The 19,822-nt window shown below is 42.0% G+C and overlaps 1 protein-coding gene across 1 annotated transcript; it reads right to left on the bottom strand.

Moving 5' to 3' along the window:
* Nucleotides 1-16,096: 16,096 nt before the first annotated feature.
* tpbg (trophoblast glycoprotein) lies at nucleotides 16,097-18,356 on the bottom strand. Its single transcript, XM_085422536.1, has one exon. The coding sequence runs from the start codon at nucleotides 17,833-17,835 to the stop codon at nucleotides 16,702-16,704; it is 1,134 nt and encodes a 377-aa protein (XP_085278662.1). The 5' UTR covers nucleotides 17,836-18,356; the 3' UTR covers nucleotides 16,097-16,701.
* Nucleotides 18,357-19,822: the final 1,466 nt, after the last annotated feature.

Genomic DNA, 19,822 nt, shown 5'->3' with positions numbered 1-19,822 from the left:
ATATATTTCATAAGTCATAAGGAAGAGTTGGACAGTTTGATGGCGTTCTGTGGTGCATCATGTTGGAATTAGTCTTTTGCTGAATGTGCTTCTGTGGCTATTCAGCATTAGCTATAGAAGCTGTCCAATACTGACAGTAACATGTAACAACAGCAATAGTAACTAACTCATGAAACATCATGATCATGGGCTGTTCTCACTTGGCCACTGGTGTTCGGGTTGCTCTCATGTCTATAAGCAGTTCCTTAGTCTTTGCCACGTTAAACTGCAGATGGTTCTGCTCGCACCACACAGCAAAGTTGTCCACCACAGCCCTGTACTCTTCCTCCCACTACTGCAGAGTCATCAGAAAACGTCTGAAGGTGGCAGGTCTTTCTGCAGTAGCTGAATTGCGTGGTGTGAAGAGATAGGGAGAGATGATGATCTCCTGCAGGGCTCCTGTGTTTTTGACCACACTGTTTGAAACACGTTGCTGTAGGTGCACACTAGAGAGGCAGCCACCTGCATCACTGTGAGTTGTTCACCTACTAGAGACACTCTGATGGTGTTGAAGAAGTCAAAAAACACGACTCTCACAGCGCACACTGGCTTATCCAGTTGGGTGTAGACACGCCCACAGGTCTGAACCTGAACTGGGTGGAATCTATCGGTGGGCTAACCATAAGAAAGAGGTTGAGTCTCTCCACACCGTGATGCGTGATGTGAGTGCCACAGCTCTGTATTCCTTAGGGCCACTGGGATATGATATCATGGGGATTCTTTTGCATATTCAGGCTTTTTCATCTGCCTGGTTCTCAAAGTTGTTGGGCACAGAACCAGAACTCCAAGGCTCATGTTGTCACGCCCCGCAGACTTGCCTGAGTGATTTCTTAACAGCTGTCTCCTAATTTAGTCAACAGTGAAGGTGGCTGGAGCGGAGAGAGTGGTGGTGTCCTGATCTAGAGTGTCGAGAGTGCGATGTATCTGGGAACCTGGGGAGCAGGTGTGAAATAGGCTTGAAACAGTAGGCTTAAATCCGAAATTCTCAGTTCGCTGTGGGAATTTTTTTGTGTATTTGTGACTAACTGAATAAACCATACACAGACTACTGACCAGGCTCTATCCATGAATGCTCTACAGTGCTATTTCTAAGCACAAAAATCAATATTTTCTTGGCTTTGTAAGTGACATGAATGGCTGTACCTAGCTCCTCACTTTCCCCCCCGAATGCACTAACCTGGGAGTGACATCACTCCTGAGTTCCAGACACAAGGACTGTGAAGAGGAGAGAAGGAACAGAAGGTAGTTGGTGATCGCAGGCTTCACCTCCACTGCTGCTGGTTGTCCTGAAACTAGTGATGGTCTTCATGCCCCTCCAGCCCTCCCTTGCATTGTTCCACCGTAGTTTGTATTCCGGCTTCCTCCTGTAATTGCCCTTAGCCTCCTTGATTGATGTATTCAGTTCACTTTGAACTGTTCTCACCTCCTCCCTATTGCCAGCTCTAAAGGCCGTCTTCTTCCTGTTAAGGAAATGATAAATGGTTATGTTGAGAGAGATTCAGATCCTACTCTAAATTTATAGCACCTTACTTTACAATTACAAATATGATTTGTAGCTTCAAATGTATTTCATTAAACAGATTTTTGGAGTTTCATGAAGGAGCAAGACGTGTCGCATCATGTATTATGATTATCTGATAAATGTTACATTCACCAGTTACACTTTGGGAAATAGGTTAACTTAGGACATAGATTGTAAATCAAAGCTCCAAATTAATTGCAACATGTTACTACATTTAGCTCCAAAATTTAGAAAAAAGGGAAAAAGTTAAGTTTAGGTTTATAATTTAAAATAAAATAATATATATTATACAATGCTTTCATCCTCCATCCATACATTCCCTTCTGCTTATCCGATTCAGGGTGGCAGGGGGGCCTGGGGCATATCCAACCTGTCATGAAACAAGAGGCAAGGCCCCGGACAGGTCCCAGCACCAGTCTATGAAAAATCTAATACAGAGAGACAGAAAATCAATCAAAACTCACAGTCACACCTATAGCAACTTTACATTCACCATTCAGCCTAACAAGTCAGAGGACATGGAGAGAACGTACGGAGCCACGGAGAGAACACGCAAAACCAGCGCCGGTGAATTCAAATCCAGAACCTCACTACTAATATTTAAATATAAAATTTAAATCTAAATTTTAAATACAAATATCAAATCTAATTTTTTTTTAAATGTTACATTTAAATAGTACACCTAAATGTCATGGTTAAAAGTAAATAATTATCTGTTATACAAATTTAAACTGCTGATCAGAGAAGCATCAAAAGAAAGCTTTATGAAAACTTTGTTGCCAAACAAAAGTGCTTTTCTACTTTCTTGGAGTACTCAAAGCACTCTATGGGCTTTGATCAGCATTATGATCTAACAAGATCATAATGCTGCTGACTGAACTCTGTAAATATACATATTTACTAATTACCTGTCACATTTACGTCCTATTTTATTTTTAATATTTAGCATTTATATTTAAAATACATGATTAATTTTAGATTTAATTTTGATAATTTTAGATTTAATTTACGATTTAGATTTACATTTAAAAATGTAAATATTGTTGTAAATCTTGTAGAAAATGACATGCAAAAATGCTACATCATATTTGGAAAAAACATGTTTGAACTATTTTAATTGTGCTTTAATTTACAGTCGAGAACCAATAGTGTACACGAGCTGGTAGAACTTTTTGTTTGGAAACCAAACCTGTTTTGATTATGATCTGAATGATCACAATCATGGTTTACGACAGTAAATTAATGGACAATGCATTTCTTAGTAAAACATTGAACTGATAATAACCGTAAAAGAACTAATCAAAAGCCAGCAAAATAAAATAAAATCCATTAAAGGTAAAGTGATTTAGTTATTCCCTCACCTGATTTTTGCTATATGCATATCATACTTATCTCTCCTAATATACCATCATAGTGATAAAGGTCTATATTAAATCTATAGTAGATATAAAAGATTTGGCCTGTATGCATGTACATATAATGTATTTTATACATTCAGCTATGGTATTGACTGATTGTGTTTTTATGCAAAGTGTGATGTGATAAATGTTCATACTGTCCTTGTTAAATAAATGCCCAACTATAAACGCTCAGCTCTTTTTATGACCTTGTTTTAATTGAAAGTTCAGTAGGGACATTTCTGTTAGAAAAAGAATAAAGTGACATTATTGTGTTACTGCACTTCAGTAAACGAGCGTGCTTCTGTTGCAGCTTCATTACTTGCAGATATAAAAGATTTAAGGGAGAAAACGAGTTTTTAGGAAGCCAGGAGATTGTGAGTCACATTTTAAACTCAATGTGACCTGGCTGGATTGGAGCAGAGGAATTTTTATTTTTTTTTACCATTAACACGAAGCTCGCCTCATTTCATTAATTTACATATTCTCCATCAAATCAAAGAGATATTTGTGGAGTTACAATGCCCCACAGACATCATTTCAGAACTTTGTCTGCTTTTTTGGCTGCAATCCCCATATTTCTGATTTACAACGATTCATCTCAAATAAATGAATCTTTGACAAAGTGTGTCTCTGCGGGGCGAGGAGAAAATAGAAGTTGAGGGAAAGATAAGGGGGAGGGAGACAGTATGAGGAGAAACGTTACTTTTTGTCTGAGCTCCTTCATTCTGACGACTAAGAAGGCCGTGACTTCGCCGCATACCTTTATAGTTACTGAACCGACGCCTCTTTAGACTGCCCACTCAATGACGTATAAACCGGAGGACCAGTTGTCAGATCAAATATTCTGTTCATGTTTATCCTCACATTGTTAAAGGGATTTGTGAGGGAGTGTGATGGATTAATCCTCCTTGAGCTGTGCTTTTTGTAAACTCCAGTGAATTTAGAAATTTTGCTGCTATGAGGGGGGCCTGGAAATTCATCTCAAAATGCAAAGTAGTGACAAGAAGGAAATAAGAAAGGTCGTAGCTTAGCAAGTATAGTATGGAATATGTCAGCAGGTATGTGAGCGATCAGCACTTTACAAAAGCTAATTGAGTTTCTATCCTTCTATTTATTTATTTATCTATCTAGTTTCTATCCAAATGTACAGAAGGGTAACCGGAGAAATCTAGCTTGCCCAAAGCGTTGGCTTGTGAATGGTAATGGAGGCATCGTCAAGTACTATCTGATGTCTACATATGAAGCTCATGTTACACAGCACTTTAAGAATGCTGCATGTCATCTGTCGGGCGGGGTGGGGGCTGTCTGTGGCTCTATCTGAAGCCGGTTTCATTATTCTCTTTTTTTTTTTTTTTTTTTTTTTTTTTTTTTTTCTAAATGACATCAGAAACAGCAGTATGCGACATTACGTGATGGCAGAGCTTCAGTTCATCCTTTGTCATTTTTTTTTTTTTTTTTTTTTTTTTTTTTTTTTTTTTAAAATAAATAGGACAGGGGGAATGAATGAGAGAGAGAGGGGGAGAGAAAGAAAGAAAACCAAAGGGGAGATAAGACAGTGAGAAGGGGGGGGAAGAGAGACAAAAAAAAAAAAAAAAAAAAAAAACTCCTGGGTCACCTGTATGGAGAAAAAAAAACAAACAAACAAACAAACAAACAGAGGAGACAGCAAACAACAAAGAGCAACATAATAATAGAGAAAACAAAGCACCATCACAATAAACTAGCTAGTCATAGATATCAGTATTTACTAAGTAATAAACAATATTGTGCAGCACGCAAGATAGACAGCGCACAGTGTGCTTTGAGGCAGCAGCCAAGAAAGCTTTAGTCCGCGTCTGTGAATACCCATGTGTGCATACCTGTGTGGATCAGCATGCTTGCATTCCAAAAGTTTCTCCATGTAATGATCTGCTAGGGAGTGTGGGGGGGCCTCAGCCCCGTCCTCCAGGGTGTGAAGCGGGTATGGAGGAGATCAAAACTCCAGACATCCAGAGGCCCCCAGAACACAAGAGACCATGGAAGACCAACAGAGGGGCAGCCGCGCCACTGTTCCAGTAAGAGCTGAGGAGAGTCCCAGATGAGGGCTCACTCAGCAGCCGCGGAGCAGAAGCCAGGGGGGGTTGCAGTGACGCGCCCGTGAGCTCCGCCGGCCCCCAGCTGCGCCTGAGTGACCGAGCCCTAGGCCGAGAGGCCGGGGGCACCCCACCTCCAAAGGGGGCCCGAGCGAGCCCCAGGCCCCAGGCCCCGACAAGCGGCCGCCAAGGAGTGAGCCGGTGTGTACCCGGACGCCCACCCCCAGACACAAAGAACCACCAACACACCGACACCTGAGGGAGTCCGCCACCGGCAGGGGAAGTGGTGGTGGGTGGAGATAGGCCTCCAAACCTTGGAGGGCCTGAGGTGTCCCCAGAGAGGTGGCGTCTGATACCCAACCTGACATATAGACACAGACATACAGGCACACACAGACACAAACATCCATTCCCACCCTCATGCTCTCATATGCACTCACTCCACACTCAACCAACGTGGAGACAGACATAAAGAGACGCTGTACACACAATCACACTCCCCAAGCGTACTCTACAATCCGGGTCTAGGTACCCTTGCCCCTGGAGGGGGGAATTGCACCCAGACCCAGGTGGTGTTACCCTTTTCCCTGCGGTGGGGAGAGGCAGACCACCCCGACTCCGCAGCAGCAGGGAGGCCCCACACCCCAGACCGCAGTCGGACGGCCAACTCCTCCTACTAGCCCTCCCGCTCCAGCAGGCCGCAGAGAATGGGGGTGGGAGAAGACTCCAAACCTCCCTCCACCCGCTCATTGTAGTGTTGATGCATATGTGTTCTAAGGTGCAATTAAAACCCAGGAGGGCATGGAGCTACCTGCCAAGGAGCAGCAGGTAAGCGCATAGTCCCTCCTGCTAACCCTCAATGACTAAGTGTATTTAAAATTGAGAGGTGGGCAACGACGTCAGGGGTGAGGTATACACCCTGATGGTGATTTGGACTTCGTGATTGTGCCCACCCCCAAGATCCTATATGTATGTGTAATGAGAGTGTGAATAATGTGAATGTCTAAGATGTGGGATAAAATTGAGGCAGAGGCAGCCAGAAGGGGACAGGGGGGGGGGGTAACCTCCTCTGCACCCTGGTGACATACCCCCACTCCAAGGCCCTGCATGTGTGGGTGGTTGTGGAGGAGCGGGAAGAGGGAGGCAGCTGGAGATGGGGAGGGAAGGAAGGAAGGATTCGGTTTCATTATTCTCAAGCGCTGCTGTCAGACCTTTCTGGCGTGGAGACTCGTCTCATTTCATACAGAGAATAGAAAATGACAAGATGGTGTGCAAAGGGGCGGAACGGCACACTTGACAACTGGGGGCAGAGATTGTAACAGGAGAAATGTGAATGTAAGTATTTCCACGTGCACTGAAGCTGCTGAGAGAAAAGGCTTCACTTGATGTCTTGAATATGCACATGTATGAAATTTTAACAAGGTGTGGGGCACTAAAACTGACAAAGTGCAGGAAAAAGTCCAAGTTATAGCTGAATGCTGCTATAAAAACTGTAATTTTCAAAATGGTGTCTAAAAGTAACATGGAATGTATGTTTTTTTTTTCATGGACAGTTCCTTGGAAGCACCTTTATTTTAATATCAGCATCATTCTACATGATAGTACTCATGCAGCACTCAGAGTGATGTGTATGGGGGTAAAATATTCCTGAATACACTTGGGAAATTATTGGATGTCCAAACATTACTTTTGTTGGACAAGGTTAATTTTTTCTTTGTAAAAATGCATCACATTAGATAAAAAAATGTTCAGTTTCATGTTCAGACACAAAATTATACAATAACTTTTGAATTAGGTAAAAATAACCTTACAGAACTTTATCAATTGCATCACAAAAATAAAATATATTTGTTGTGGATATGCATTATTATGTAATTTAACTATTACAGTCCCGTGCTTTGTTTATGTGTGGCCATAAGCAACAAGACTGGCACTTATTTCCTCTACATTAGGAAATAAAATAATAACTTTTAACGTAACTCGGTTGAAATCCAATTATCACTGTGTTCAAAACAGTCCAACTTAACATATCAAGTTTAGGAATTCTTGCAGATATGCAGTATAATGTAAGTACAAAAGTCACCAAATTATCGAAAACACAAATCTATTCATTTTAATGCATCTTTATCCCTTTTATACATGTTATATCTTTAATATAGCCATTCCCCTGTATTTGCTGCAGTTAAAAAGTAGCAGCAGCAGTAGCATATACAATATTTGCAGCAGTGATTTTAGATGGTAACAATGATCAGCAGCTAGTTTGAACAAATTTAACTCCAAAGACACAATCAATTTTAAACTTACTAAATACTAAAACCGTATTACACACTGCACACAGTTTAATCCAGGTGATAATCCAGCGGCCATACTGCACCGGTTCTCCTCTGTGATGTTTTTGTGATGTTTTGCAATTGATCCTGTGTAATAGTCGCCTGTGGCGGCCAGAAATATCGTGTAAGATCAACTTTTACATTATCGTAAACAGGAAGAGCATGTGTTTTTAAACCAAGCATAAAACGAGCAAAGAAGTGCAAGTTAATCCGATGTGGCTGCCATGTGTAAAGAGCCATGAAAAAGAAGATAATTTTAGGCAGCATAAATTCTTGTTTCTTCTCTAAGTGCTGTAGCTGGAGGAGTTGACACAGCATCCACTTTAGCACCTCTTGTACCAGCAGATTAATGGCAGGAACACAGTTTTCATATTCTGTGCGGACCTTGTTATACTGATTCTTCAAGGCCTGCTGAGCACTCTAATTTGGATACGGAAAGAAACGTACATGTTTTTAAATGGGTTTTGCACCACATGACCTTGTAAAAGCAGTACTGGATGGCGCGATCAAGCTCCTTCTGGCTGTCTCTGCTCCCGTTGCTTGCTACTGTTCCGCTGAGGTCATTACTCATTGTGACACCCTCTGCTGGTCTACATCATATTACAAAGCGTTTAATATTGTTCCGTGTTGAACGCGTGGCCTCGCAAAACAAGCACCAAAAAGCCAAATTAAATACATCATCACGATAGTTTCAGTACTTCTTTCCTCAGCAAATCCTTCTCGTGTCTTGCAAAACTTTTTTAAGTTTTGCTTCGCAACTTTGGTTTGACATTCTGGTTGATTAGCAATTGATCGCATTATGTGAGAAAATGCACACACTATGCAATCAAAACCTTTTCACATTTTACCTCCTGAGGTGTTATGTGTTCAGCCCAGCATAACAAACAATTCTGAGCTTGCATTTGTTTTCCACTCCTGTTGTCTTCAGTCCCACCCCCCACTGCAAAACTGGAAACTGCACAAAGACAAGAAGAAAAAAGATGACTTTCCATCTAACAATCCCCTATTTTTCCTGCTCTTCTCTAAATTTGATTCATTTCTTGCTCTGAGATGGTACATACTGTAGCTAAGATTTCATAAGAACTACTTTACCATACAGCACAAATGTGCCTCAGAAAGGTTGTGCTGTATTTGCACATTAGGGAAATATTGCTTTAGATTAGATTGTGAATGTGTTTCGTTTTAATCTTTATTTTTCTGCCTAACTGCGTTTGTGTACGTGGTTGGAGTTTGTCCATGTGGAAATGAGAAGTCCCGGCTTAAAAGCTGATAGCATGCTGTGACTGAAACCACTATAATGGAGCTTGTAGAGATTATTGTTTCCAACTGCTGCCTAAAAAGGTAATATTGGACTTTTGACCTCCTTTCAGTCTCTGCCAGGAAATCTGATTGTAATCTGAGAAAAAAAGCATGAACTTTTACAGTTGTGTTCAGATTACATGATAAGATCTAAAGTTCCAGACTGCTTTCTCTGTAATGAGATTTTAGTCTCATCGTCAGGAACAGGAATGCACTTGAAATTCTCCACAGGAGTGAGTCACCAGATGGCAGAAAAGGTAAATAATCCCACACTGAACCAAAGCTCTGATGTCAAAATCTGATTTTAATTTTTATAATCACAAAATTTCACTTCAAACTCAAACTACATTTTACATTCGTCATTTTAATTCCATCTATGAACACAATATCTCAAACATCACAGTACAAAAAAAAAGCTGGCATGCATTTCTGTAAATCTCTATAATACATTTATAAAACACACATTATTTGCCAAGACTGTGCTCATACAGCTTCACCTAATGCTTTCAACAGCAACTCGGAGCTGTGAGGTCCTGATTGCGAGTCAGTGTAAACATGTTGTTTGTATAAGTGGACTGTAGAGCAACATGTTTCCATGAGCTCAGGGCTAAAGGTGTAAGGGTGTTACCTAGTCCAGATCAGGTTTCCAGACTACCAATCAGGTGGTAACACTTCCTGCGGTAATTTAAATCCCTTTATTTCTACCTCGTTGTCACTGTTGGTGAGAATCAAAGAGTAATTCATGGCAGCTAAATAAGAAAGAATCGTCAGTATTACTCTATGTAGAATTGGATTATCATTAAACTTCAGCATTGTGGCACCACCTGAGGGCAGACCCTCTGTGAAGTCATCATGAGACTCATTTTACAATCCCTTCATTTTGTTTTAAATAAAAACATCAACATGTCTCAATATGTTGTCCTATTGTCTCTTGATCATTAATAACTCTTCCTAGACACCATTCTGACACCTGATCTGAAAGGTTTGTGATTTTTTTGAGAACTCTTACTTCTCTTTTTAATAACAGGGAAACTGTGATAATAGATGGTCACGATGCGCCCACATTCTGCTGAAACCTTTTGTTTGAGAGGGGCAGGAAATCAGAAGACAGTCAGTTTGAAGGGAGAGGAGCACACAGAAAAGTATAAATAAAGCACGCAGACAGTGATGAGACGCAGGTCTTGCGTTCCATGACTGCCCTCGCTAGTGAAAGACAGCTGCAGTGTTTGTGTTTTCTAACTCAGGTGTCTCAAGCTGAAGAACTGCGGGGTGATTCTTAGAAACCCCCTGTCACCTTTTAAACACGTCTGCCTGCTACCACTTCATTCAAGAAACAAATGAGTGTGAAAACACTCCAACATGTCACTTTCAAGCACTTGGTTGAGGCCATACATTAATCAGCTTCTGGTGGGTTTTTTTAAGTGTTGGAAAGGCTGCCTTTGAGTTACTGACATTGCTAGAATCGGGCAGCTTTCAAGTCCAAGTTCACAGAAAACATATCGATGGAAAAACACGGGGCTCCTTTTGAGACCGGCCCATTGATCAGCCATGTTATTGAGCGCTGAGAAATCAACACGAGAATCAGCCACGTGCGCCTGATAGATTGTTAGGCGCACAGGTAATTTTCAGCGGAGTGAGAAAGAGTTGCACAGCTAAATAAATCTTTACACGGGAGGCGTTCGGTGCGTGGATCAGTCTGTTTTCGTAGCCGCGGTGGTGACACTGAAGTACTTTTACGTCAAGATATTCCTGCAGTAGACTCATCAGAGGTGTGAGCTTCATCAAACTGAAATGTGAAATAATACAGCCAGGCAACCAGGGTTACTCATGGGGCATCTAAACCATGTTTATCTGCAGAATTTCCACAAAAAAATCACTTGAAAAAACACAGGAGCATATGATCTACCAGGGTGCAATAAGAATCAAATGTTCTTGGCCCCGTTTGTTGAATATCAAGAGCTTTCTGATGTGTTTAAGAGTGAATTTTTGATGTTCTATGAAAAACCTATTGAAGATCAAATCCATCATCCAAACAGACAAAGGTCACAGGAAAGGCTAGACTATTATTAACATTTTGCAACCATCATGCTGTTACCCAAGCTTCTATAAAAAAAACAAACCCAAAAACCCAGTGACATATGACATAACCCCAGCTAATCTACACATAAAGGTCACTGCAAATATGCATTTTAGCATCTTACAAGCATCCTACTGAGTTCCACCTTTTATATTTATTTTTCTTGGAGCCGCCGGATAGCTTCACAGCATTTGTGTCCTTTTCTCACTCATCCCTGCATTTGTGTCCCTCAAGCAGATGTGGCAGATGCTTCTGGTTGCTGGAAAAGGCCGCGGCACTGCCAGCTCAGATCCGTCTTCGTTTACAGAGGCTTGTGGTCGTCAAGCCCTGGTGTGGCTCAGCGGGAGGCTCAAGCGTGGCATCATAAATCCACATTAGAGAAGGACAAGACATCGTAAGGGGGAAGGAAAGAGGCTGGGCCGATAACAAATACTCCAGGACCAGCAATGCCCCAACGTACGCGTAAAGACCTCATAAAAACTGCTACACAACCTTTAAGGATGAGGATCAGTGTTGGTGATTTCTGTACCTCGTGTTGCTTTGTTTAAAATATCTACAAAGCATGCCCCCACACTCACAACCGCCATTTACATAGTCTGATTTTTTCTGTTTTTTACTAAGGGAAAGGTCAGCAGCTGGGGCAACATGCCAGGTGTTTGCGGAGCAGCAGACCAGTGCAGTGTGGTGAATGTAATTACGGCACTCTGGCAATCTGATAACCTGCCAGCCTGTCTCTCAACAGTAGGAAAGTGCACTGGCATATTAAATGTGGCTTAACAAACAGGGAACAGTGTGTGTGTGTGTGTGTGTGTGTGTGTGTGTGTGTGTGTGTGTGTGTGTGTGTGTGTGTGTGTGTGTGTGTGGGCAGTATAATGGGGTAAGTGTTCTGTCGGATTTTCAGGAGTTTTCATCTGTAGGTGTTTTATTATTCAGTTCTCAAAACACTGACAAATTTCAGACCTTCTGATATATAAAAACTAATGCATTGCAACTTCAGTTTCTCTTTGCTAGGAGGCTATACTGTGTACACCCAGGTTATGGGAATGGCTGACAGTAACAAGGGAGGCACTTTTCTTCCTCGGGTTTATGCACAAGGCTGGGTTTGCCCCCTGGGAGTTATGTCTGTTGTCTAGAAGGATGCACTACCTTAACAGCAAAAGTCAGGGAACAAAAGTCTCCTGTGAGCACTAAAGGACAGGTAAGATGACTGTTACATAATCAGCTGCAGCCTTGATCTCCATTATCAGCTGTGATAGTGGCTCTGTGTCTTGCTGAATGCTAAGATGTGGCTTCAGCTGCGTGTTGGGTGAATAAAGTGGGGGTCTTCGAGAGCAGGGTACCAACATTCCCTTTTAATGCTTTAAAAGGCTTGCTAAGCAATTGGAGCTATCAGAGAAATTACATACAGATAATTTCTGCATGTTTAATTATGGGACAAAGTCTCTACTTTTGCACATTTATTTAATCCCACTTAAACTTCCACTTCCTGCTCACAGGAAGACACTTAAAAAACATCTCAGGCTGTTTGTTATTAGGTTTGTAAATTTATGGTTTATTAAATGTTCTCAGATGAAACTTATTTACATTAAAGGGCATTTTTTATAGGTTATGAGGTCATAACTTAGGAGGTAGGTGAGTGTTACCATTCAGTTTTCTAATTGCTAGTAACAATCCCCAACTTACTAACATTTAGGAAATTGCAAGTTAACACTCTTGGTGAACTCGAACCATCCCTTAATCACATTGGCAGGCCTAGGCTGCTGGGGGCTTTCCATGATGCACTTGTTCTTCACTCACCTCGTTTCACTTTCTGTGTGTTTATACACCACTCTGCATTTAACAATTAGTTATGATTCTCTGCCTCTCTTCCACATTGTTTTTGTCCTGTCTTTCTCTCCTCACCCTGATTCTGCTGGAGATTTCTTGCTGTTATAGGGGAGTTTTTCCTTCCCACTATTGCCAAGTGCTTGCTCATAGGGGGTTGTCTGATTTTTGTTTTTTTTTTCTCTATTATTTTTGGGTCATGTGCCATTCTAGGGAGATTTTAAAAAAAGAAATAAAACATACTCCATGGTTTTTATAATAAATATGACCTGGGCCTAGAACATGTGTCTCTAGGGAAGAAGTTTACCTGATTTGTCTACCAAAATTTGTGTAACATAACATAAATATGGGCACTTGTGTAGAAAGGAACTAAAAGAAAACCACATTTTAAAGGGTGGGTCATAGTAATTAAGCATACTGAACATAATTAAACATATTACCATAAATACAATCTGTACAGTACCAAAGTATAAAAAGACATAGTTTCTTATATATGTGTTCTTAAACATGAAAAGCACTCATTTATAACAAAGAATTAATATTAATTTAAAAAATGACCTCTCAAGCACGTACAGAGGTTTGAGTAGAAACCTTTGTTGGTAAGTATTCATACAAGAGGCAACAAGTAGGTAATATATGTACCAGTTGAGGCTCTGGTGCCAATATCTGTAACAGTATCTGCTTACTAACAAGTACAACCATCAGTCCTGCCCCTGTCTGGAAATGAGCTTTAGCCGACGGCCCTAACAGACTGCTGAGGGAGTCCAGAGAGCTGCCCGAGACACCACCTCCTCACTGGACCTCACTTGACACCACAAGTCAGCGGCCAGCTATTTAGACATCCAGGCTGCTTGGAGACTAGAGTTAACGATCACAAAGGGTTCAGAGACGGTGTCGTCATGCTTAAAGAAAAGAAAGCCCTCCCCTCACTCATCTATTTTATTCTGCTTCCCCTTCAGCCATTCATTCTCTCCCTTTTCTCTCTCACTGTAATTACACCTGCTCTGCCAAGCGTAGCTTGAGGCGTGGCTGGGCAAAAATCACTTGTTAATATGAATCTGCAGATAGTGTGCGAGGAGGAGAGCTACTTACTGATGGTCTCTGTGGAAACATTAGGCTGTAAGCAGCCTGCACCTGTACGCCCCTCCTGGGAAGGCCAAGTGAGAAGCCTCACTTTGGGGAATAAAGTGTGCGTGTAGAATGAGACCATCCGCTTTCAAAAATCAGCCGGCAACAATTTCGAATGCACAGTTGGGTAAGGGCTTGTTTAATGGGCTAAAACTTCAGCGCTAAAGCGTGCATGAGGAAGGTATAAATCAAAGGTGACATTGTTGAATTAGAGGACACACACATTACACACAAAAGTACCCTCCCCATCTCTAAAACTGGCAAAGCTGTTGTTTGAACCAATGTCTTGAGAGATGCAAGAGTTCCACATGGTACGCACAAAGCTAAAGATACCGATAGTATAGATAACACCACTGATATTGGTATCAGATTGATAATAGCATGACTGGATTGACACTTTGTTTCTACCTACCAAGTTCAATATGTAACCTATTCTATGAATTCTATGAAATTCATTATTTTTTCTGCAAAGCTGAAAGGTGTGTTTTGTTGTGTTATTATTGTGAAAAGTAAAAATCGCAATGATTCAGTGATCACTGAAATGTGTTCAGAATTTGCAAACTGATAACGATTCATTTCAGAAATCATGACACACTGCTCTCCCCTCCCCTCCCCTCAAGGTGGTGTCGGAGAGGCGGATGCTGTCCAAGATAAAGACAATGTTGGATAACACCTCCCACCCACTCCATGACATGCTGGTCAGTCACAGGAGCTCGTTCAGTGAGAGACTGAGATTACCGAAAAGCACCACTGAACGACACAGGAACTCTTTCCTGCCTGTGGCCATCTCCCTGTACAACGCATCCACTTAACACACTGTTTGCTGCTACAACTACACATGTTTCTTTTCCAAATATTTATTTATAAGTGACTTATGTATGTATGTATGTATATATATGTATATATTGTACTATTCTTAGTTAGCGTATTGTCTGTCTTGTCTTAATGTTGGTTTAAAATGGAGCACTGTAACAAAAAATAATTTCCCCCAGGGATCAATAAAGTATTCTGATTCTGATTCTGATAAGCAGCCTTAATAAGTCAAAAGCATTGGTATGGATATCATCAGCGCTGGCCCCGTATTTACTTGGTATCACATTGATAGCAAAATTTGCAGTATCACACGGCACTACCTGCTGCACCTGCAGGAGACACACAAAGCATCAACACTAACTGGAGCACCAGATAACACAGACAGCGTTCCACATGACTTCCCTTTCTGATATCCAACAAGTCTAATCAGACACATCCAGAGACAGTCCCAACTACAGCAGCCGCAGCTGATGACAAAAGCTCTTATTTTTCCCCCCTACCCTGAAACACACAGATGTGCAGAAACACGCAGGCCTGGCAAAACTGTGAAGGAAATCTGTGCAAGAGGCACGCTGCGTGCACTGGAAATAGCATGCTGCGGGCAACGTGAGCCTCTTCATTAAAGAAACTGAGGAATAGGGAGATGATTATCTGTAATCTCTTCTTTTTTTAAAGGCCAAGGAAGTTCACAGTTGTTCCTGCATGCAGACACAACAAACATCATTATTTTGTACTGCTAGATGGCAACACGCATGGCATCCCTTCAAAGGAATACCACGCATTATTAAATTATTAATCCATACTATAGTGGACAACATGAAAAAAAAGAAATAACCCTCCCCCCAATACAACAGCAACTGACAGATGAGTAAAAACACTAATGACTTACTTCCAGGGATGCAAGTTCACCTAAAGAAGGGTTACATGAAAAGAAAAGCTGCTTGGGCTCATTTCCATAATACCTCCGTGTGCCCCCATGAGCGCCAGCATCTCTGGTTTGGTTTTTCTTCATTTGCATGTGCCATGGAGCGACACGAATACTGATTTTTTTCCCGGGTTTTTGCAGCTGGAGCATATTGAAATGCTTACAGTAAACGCTGGTAGGAGCTGTTAGTAGTGAGATTAGTCTTCTGGCTGCAGTGCAGGCTCACAGACTGGGAGGGGACGGGGTCACAGCAGAGCCAGTGGTTCTTTATCAGACACACAGCGTGAAGTAAATTGGACCGGAGATAACAGTTGGGCTACTCTCATCACCTTTAAACCCGCAGACAGAAGCTCATTTGAATTCAGGACATGTCCTCTATTCAACATCAGAATTTGACTTCTTTCCACAGAAAGTTGCTTGTTAATGAGAACACAGCCGTACACTGTTACCCTGGAGATACTATAAGTGGCAAAAGTGCAAACGTTTCACACATTGCTGAGCTCGCTGACAGCTGGAGTGAGATTTAGTGTTTGTCATGTGGTTTTTAGCCGAGTTGTGGCCCTGCCTCAGGAATGTAAGTGTGTGTGTGTGCCCGTGAACTCCTTCATCACAGCTTTGGGATCACATTCCTCAGTCTTACAATTAAAAAGCCCTCAGTCGAGACAGATACCAGCAATCCAGAGGCATTTTATTCAGCTCAATATCATCACAGGAGAAAAAAAAAAGAGCAATCACATCCACCTAATAAATCCGAAGAGCTAATGCAGTGTGCACTATAATCATTCAAAAGAAGGCATACTGTATTACACATGTTCACGTTTAAAAAACAAACTCAAGCAGTGTAACATTTGTCTGCAGCTGAGGCTTTACGAGAAGGATGCAACGACTGGCAGTGTGTTTTCACCAACTATTCTTTTAGTTACAAGTCAGTTCCCTTCATTCGTTTATCCTTTAGGGGAAAGTAAAAATAGAACATATCACTCTTTGCAACTGTCCAGAAAACCCCTTTCCCATGACTCATTGTCCATGCACTGTTACACAGAGACAATGCTGCTGACATTGCAGCTGCCAGGTGACTGGTACGGGACATGCGGCAGTGGCTGATGGGGAAGTCACTAAGGGGTGGGTAAAAAGGAGCGGCGACAGGTGCGAAGTCTGAGTATCATCATGGGGTGTGGGGGAGGAAGACTTTCATGCAAATCTTAATAGTATAAAGTCATTTATTATCTCACTACACGGTCCCAGGCTGGTGCCACGCTGTACGCCCCCTCTTCACACATCTGAATTGATGCTCAGGTTGGCCAAACGTGGGTCAGAGTTTACCTCATACCTGTAATGATACCCCTCCATGTGGTCCCTACAAGCATCCCGGATGTTGTACATCCACCGTTTGATGCCCTTTCTGTTCAGGTAGAGCACCAGCAGGAATATGACACCGATCAGGGCCAGCACCAGTCCCAGGAACACGTAAGAAGTCCCCAGCACGCCCTTCATCTCCATCGAGCACTTCAGCTCGTACTTCTCCAACTGCAGAAGTGGCTGGCGTCTCAGGTCCTTGGGGTTCGTGCAGGTCAGGTTCTGGACGTCGACGACCTGAGTGGAGTTCTTCAGCCACATCAGCGTGTCCTCGATAAAGCAGTTGCAATGCCAGGGGTTCCCTGCCAGCTGGATGCGGAGGTCGGGTTTAAGGCTGAACTCTGCCATCATGATGCTGGACAGATCTTTCAGGCTGTTGTTCCTCAGGTCAAGGTCACGCAATGGGGGCACTCTGAGAGTCCCGTTGTGGATGTTGATGATGGAGCTGTTCTGCAGGCTGAGGCTGACCAGGCTGGAAAGACCAGTGAATATATCGCTGGGAAGAATCACAAGGTCATTGTTGGACAGATCCAAGACTGTCAGCTGGACGAGGTTCCTGCTGTGCAGGAAATTTAGAAGCTCATCTGTGGTGGAGTGATTGTGCAAAGACCTACTGAGGTTCAAGTGTTGCAGTTTATTGTCACTGGGGAAAGCGCTTTCACTGAAATGCTGGAGTGTGTTGTTGCTCAAGTCCAGCCACACAAGGTTTGGCAAGTTGTTAAATGCCATTGTATCCACATACTCCAGCTCATTCCCACTGAGATGGAGCTCTGTTAATAGCTCCAGGCGGGTTGGGAAGGAGTCCCCACTAATACGGGAAATGCTGTTTCCTGACACAAATAGAATTTTGGTGTTGTTTGGTATGAAATGCGGGATCCTGTCCAAGTCCTTGTTTTGGCATTTCACAGTTTGTGAGGAGCACAAGCATTCCTCCGGGCACCCGTGACCGGACGGCACGATCGCGAGGAGGAAAAGTAAAAACATCACGCCGGACTTTCGGAGTCTCCCTCGCGTGCCTCCGCAGTCACTATCGCACAACGTGCTTGACATGCGCCTCTTGGAGTTTGGAAATCAGTGTGCGCAGAGCGTGCGTAAGGAAATCGTTTTTAAAACAATCCAAGCGTGCGACCCCTGCTTCGTTATTCGTCCGCGGTGTGGGGAACAAAGGAAAGTTTTTCTAACACCGTTTCCCACGTTTATCCTTTCGAAAAATGCCCCCAGTTCCAACTCCATACAACTACCGCCACACCATCCTTGTTTAGGATGAGTCTACATTTCAGTGAAGCAGGCAAACTTCTCCGATCCTGTTTCTTTGTCTTCCCAGTCTCAGGCTTTTCGGAACATTAGAGGTACACGATATTTCCCCCCCTTTCCTTAGCAAAACAAGCAAATCCAGAATATTTATTTCTTCTTTTTCTTCTTCTTCGTTTTTTTTTACATCCAGTTACTTATTCCGGCTGCCGGTTTCCAAACAGACAAAACTCTCGTTCTCCCAGAGGTGCCATATATTACAAACGTATTTCCAGCATTCCGCTCCTCCTAATCGTTGCGCGTCAAGAGGGAAAGACCAACCGCAGCAACACAGTGCAGACCATTGCAAGGAGGGAGCGTACCATTATTCAAGAAAAGAGGGGGTGAACAGAAAACTCCCACAAGTTTTCTTCGGCCTTCAGTTTTATTTCTTATGCTTATGCTTATAAGTGGTTTATTTTTTTTTATAAACCTAACCTGAAACTCTTGCAGTATTCATAAATTGGCTCGCAGTATGTATGAAGAGGGCTGAATAGTTCATCTTAAATGGGACATGGGCTTATGGATAGTTTAGTGTGGAAGTGTTAACATTCATTTTATTCCTGAAAATCGCAGTTACTTTCTGTATTAAATAATAAAATGTTCTATATAGTCTCAAAGAAATCAAGAACAGATTTAAAGAAGCAAGCCAGTCTGGCTGTTGGATTAAGTGTTATATATTAGAAAGAACGAGACACAGCACTGTCATTATTAGTATTATGATGTGAAGACATTATGAAGAGAGATGGAAGGGTTTTGTGCTCATGCACACTTCAGTTGTTTTCTTATATTTTAAATTTTAATATGTCACTGTTCTACCCTACAGGAGTCTAGATTTCCTTTTATAAATAACTGTAGCGTTTGGATTGAATGACTTGTCAAACATAAGTTAAAAATAAATGTAATGAAGCTCTAATAACTCATGAATAAAACGGAAGCGGTACTTGATATTCTACAAAAAGAGGAGGTGACCCTGCATGAGGAAAGGGAGGGACGGTAAAGGATTATCAGTCCTTATTGCATTTTTATGAATTGTAGTTTTTACTAAGCAACAGACCATAAATCAGTATTTTGCACTGTTTAGTTAAAAGGAAAAGGGCGCTTTCATGTGGTCTCTTATGTCAAAGGGTCACCAGATGCCCTTGCTTACCCACTCATCCGAATTTCTCAGACTTGGGACCAGCACTGGGAATACACCAGCTTGTGTCCTCCTGAGTCTGGGTTCGTGTGTCTCCTCCTGGTCTCAAACTGGGGACAGTTTGCTTACATGATGAATCTATGAAGATAAACGAGGAACACCGTGAAGATTTATTACATGTCAGCGAAATACTAAATTAAATAACAGTAAAGAAAACACAAAAAGTGCCTGGATATTGTGTATTAATATAGTACTATATGTGTAATTTCTAAACATGGTTTTGATCCCCATTAATTATGGCAAAACTGTTTGGCTGTAATTGTACCTGACTGCGGCCTTGTAGAAGCATCGTCTGGGCAATTGAACAAGAGTCATAAGATTGAACGGTGAGGGAGGGAGTGCTCATTAATATGGCATATTTGGGAGCAGCCCCTAGTGTGTATCTGAGCGTAATCTTAGCTTTACCCTCCTTTGACCCTCTGCTATAGTCCTGGCAAATATGCCAGTCATCTGTGTAATTCCATGAAACCTGGATTCTGAATATCTAACTACATGATGCTTTTCTGGAGAACCTAGAAACTTTACATCTTCTTGTTATATTAACGCTAA

The sequence above is a fragment of the Rhamphochromis longiceps genome, linkage group LG11, assembly GCF_057381845.1.
Source record: "Rhamphochromis longiceps isolate RC_006_pf linkage group LG11, R_longiceps_female_GT1.1, whole genome shotgun sequence".
Taxonomy (NCBI): domain Eukaryota; kingdom Metazoa; phylum Chordata; class Actinopteri; order Cichliformes; family Cichlidae; genus Rhamphochromis; species Rhamphochromis longiceps.
Note: the sequence above shows the minus strand (reverse complement) of the source record. Positions and strands in the feature narration are given on the sequence as shown.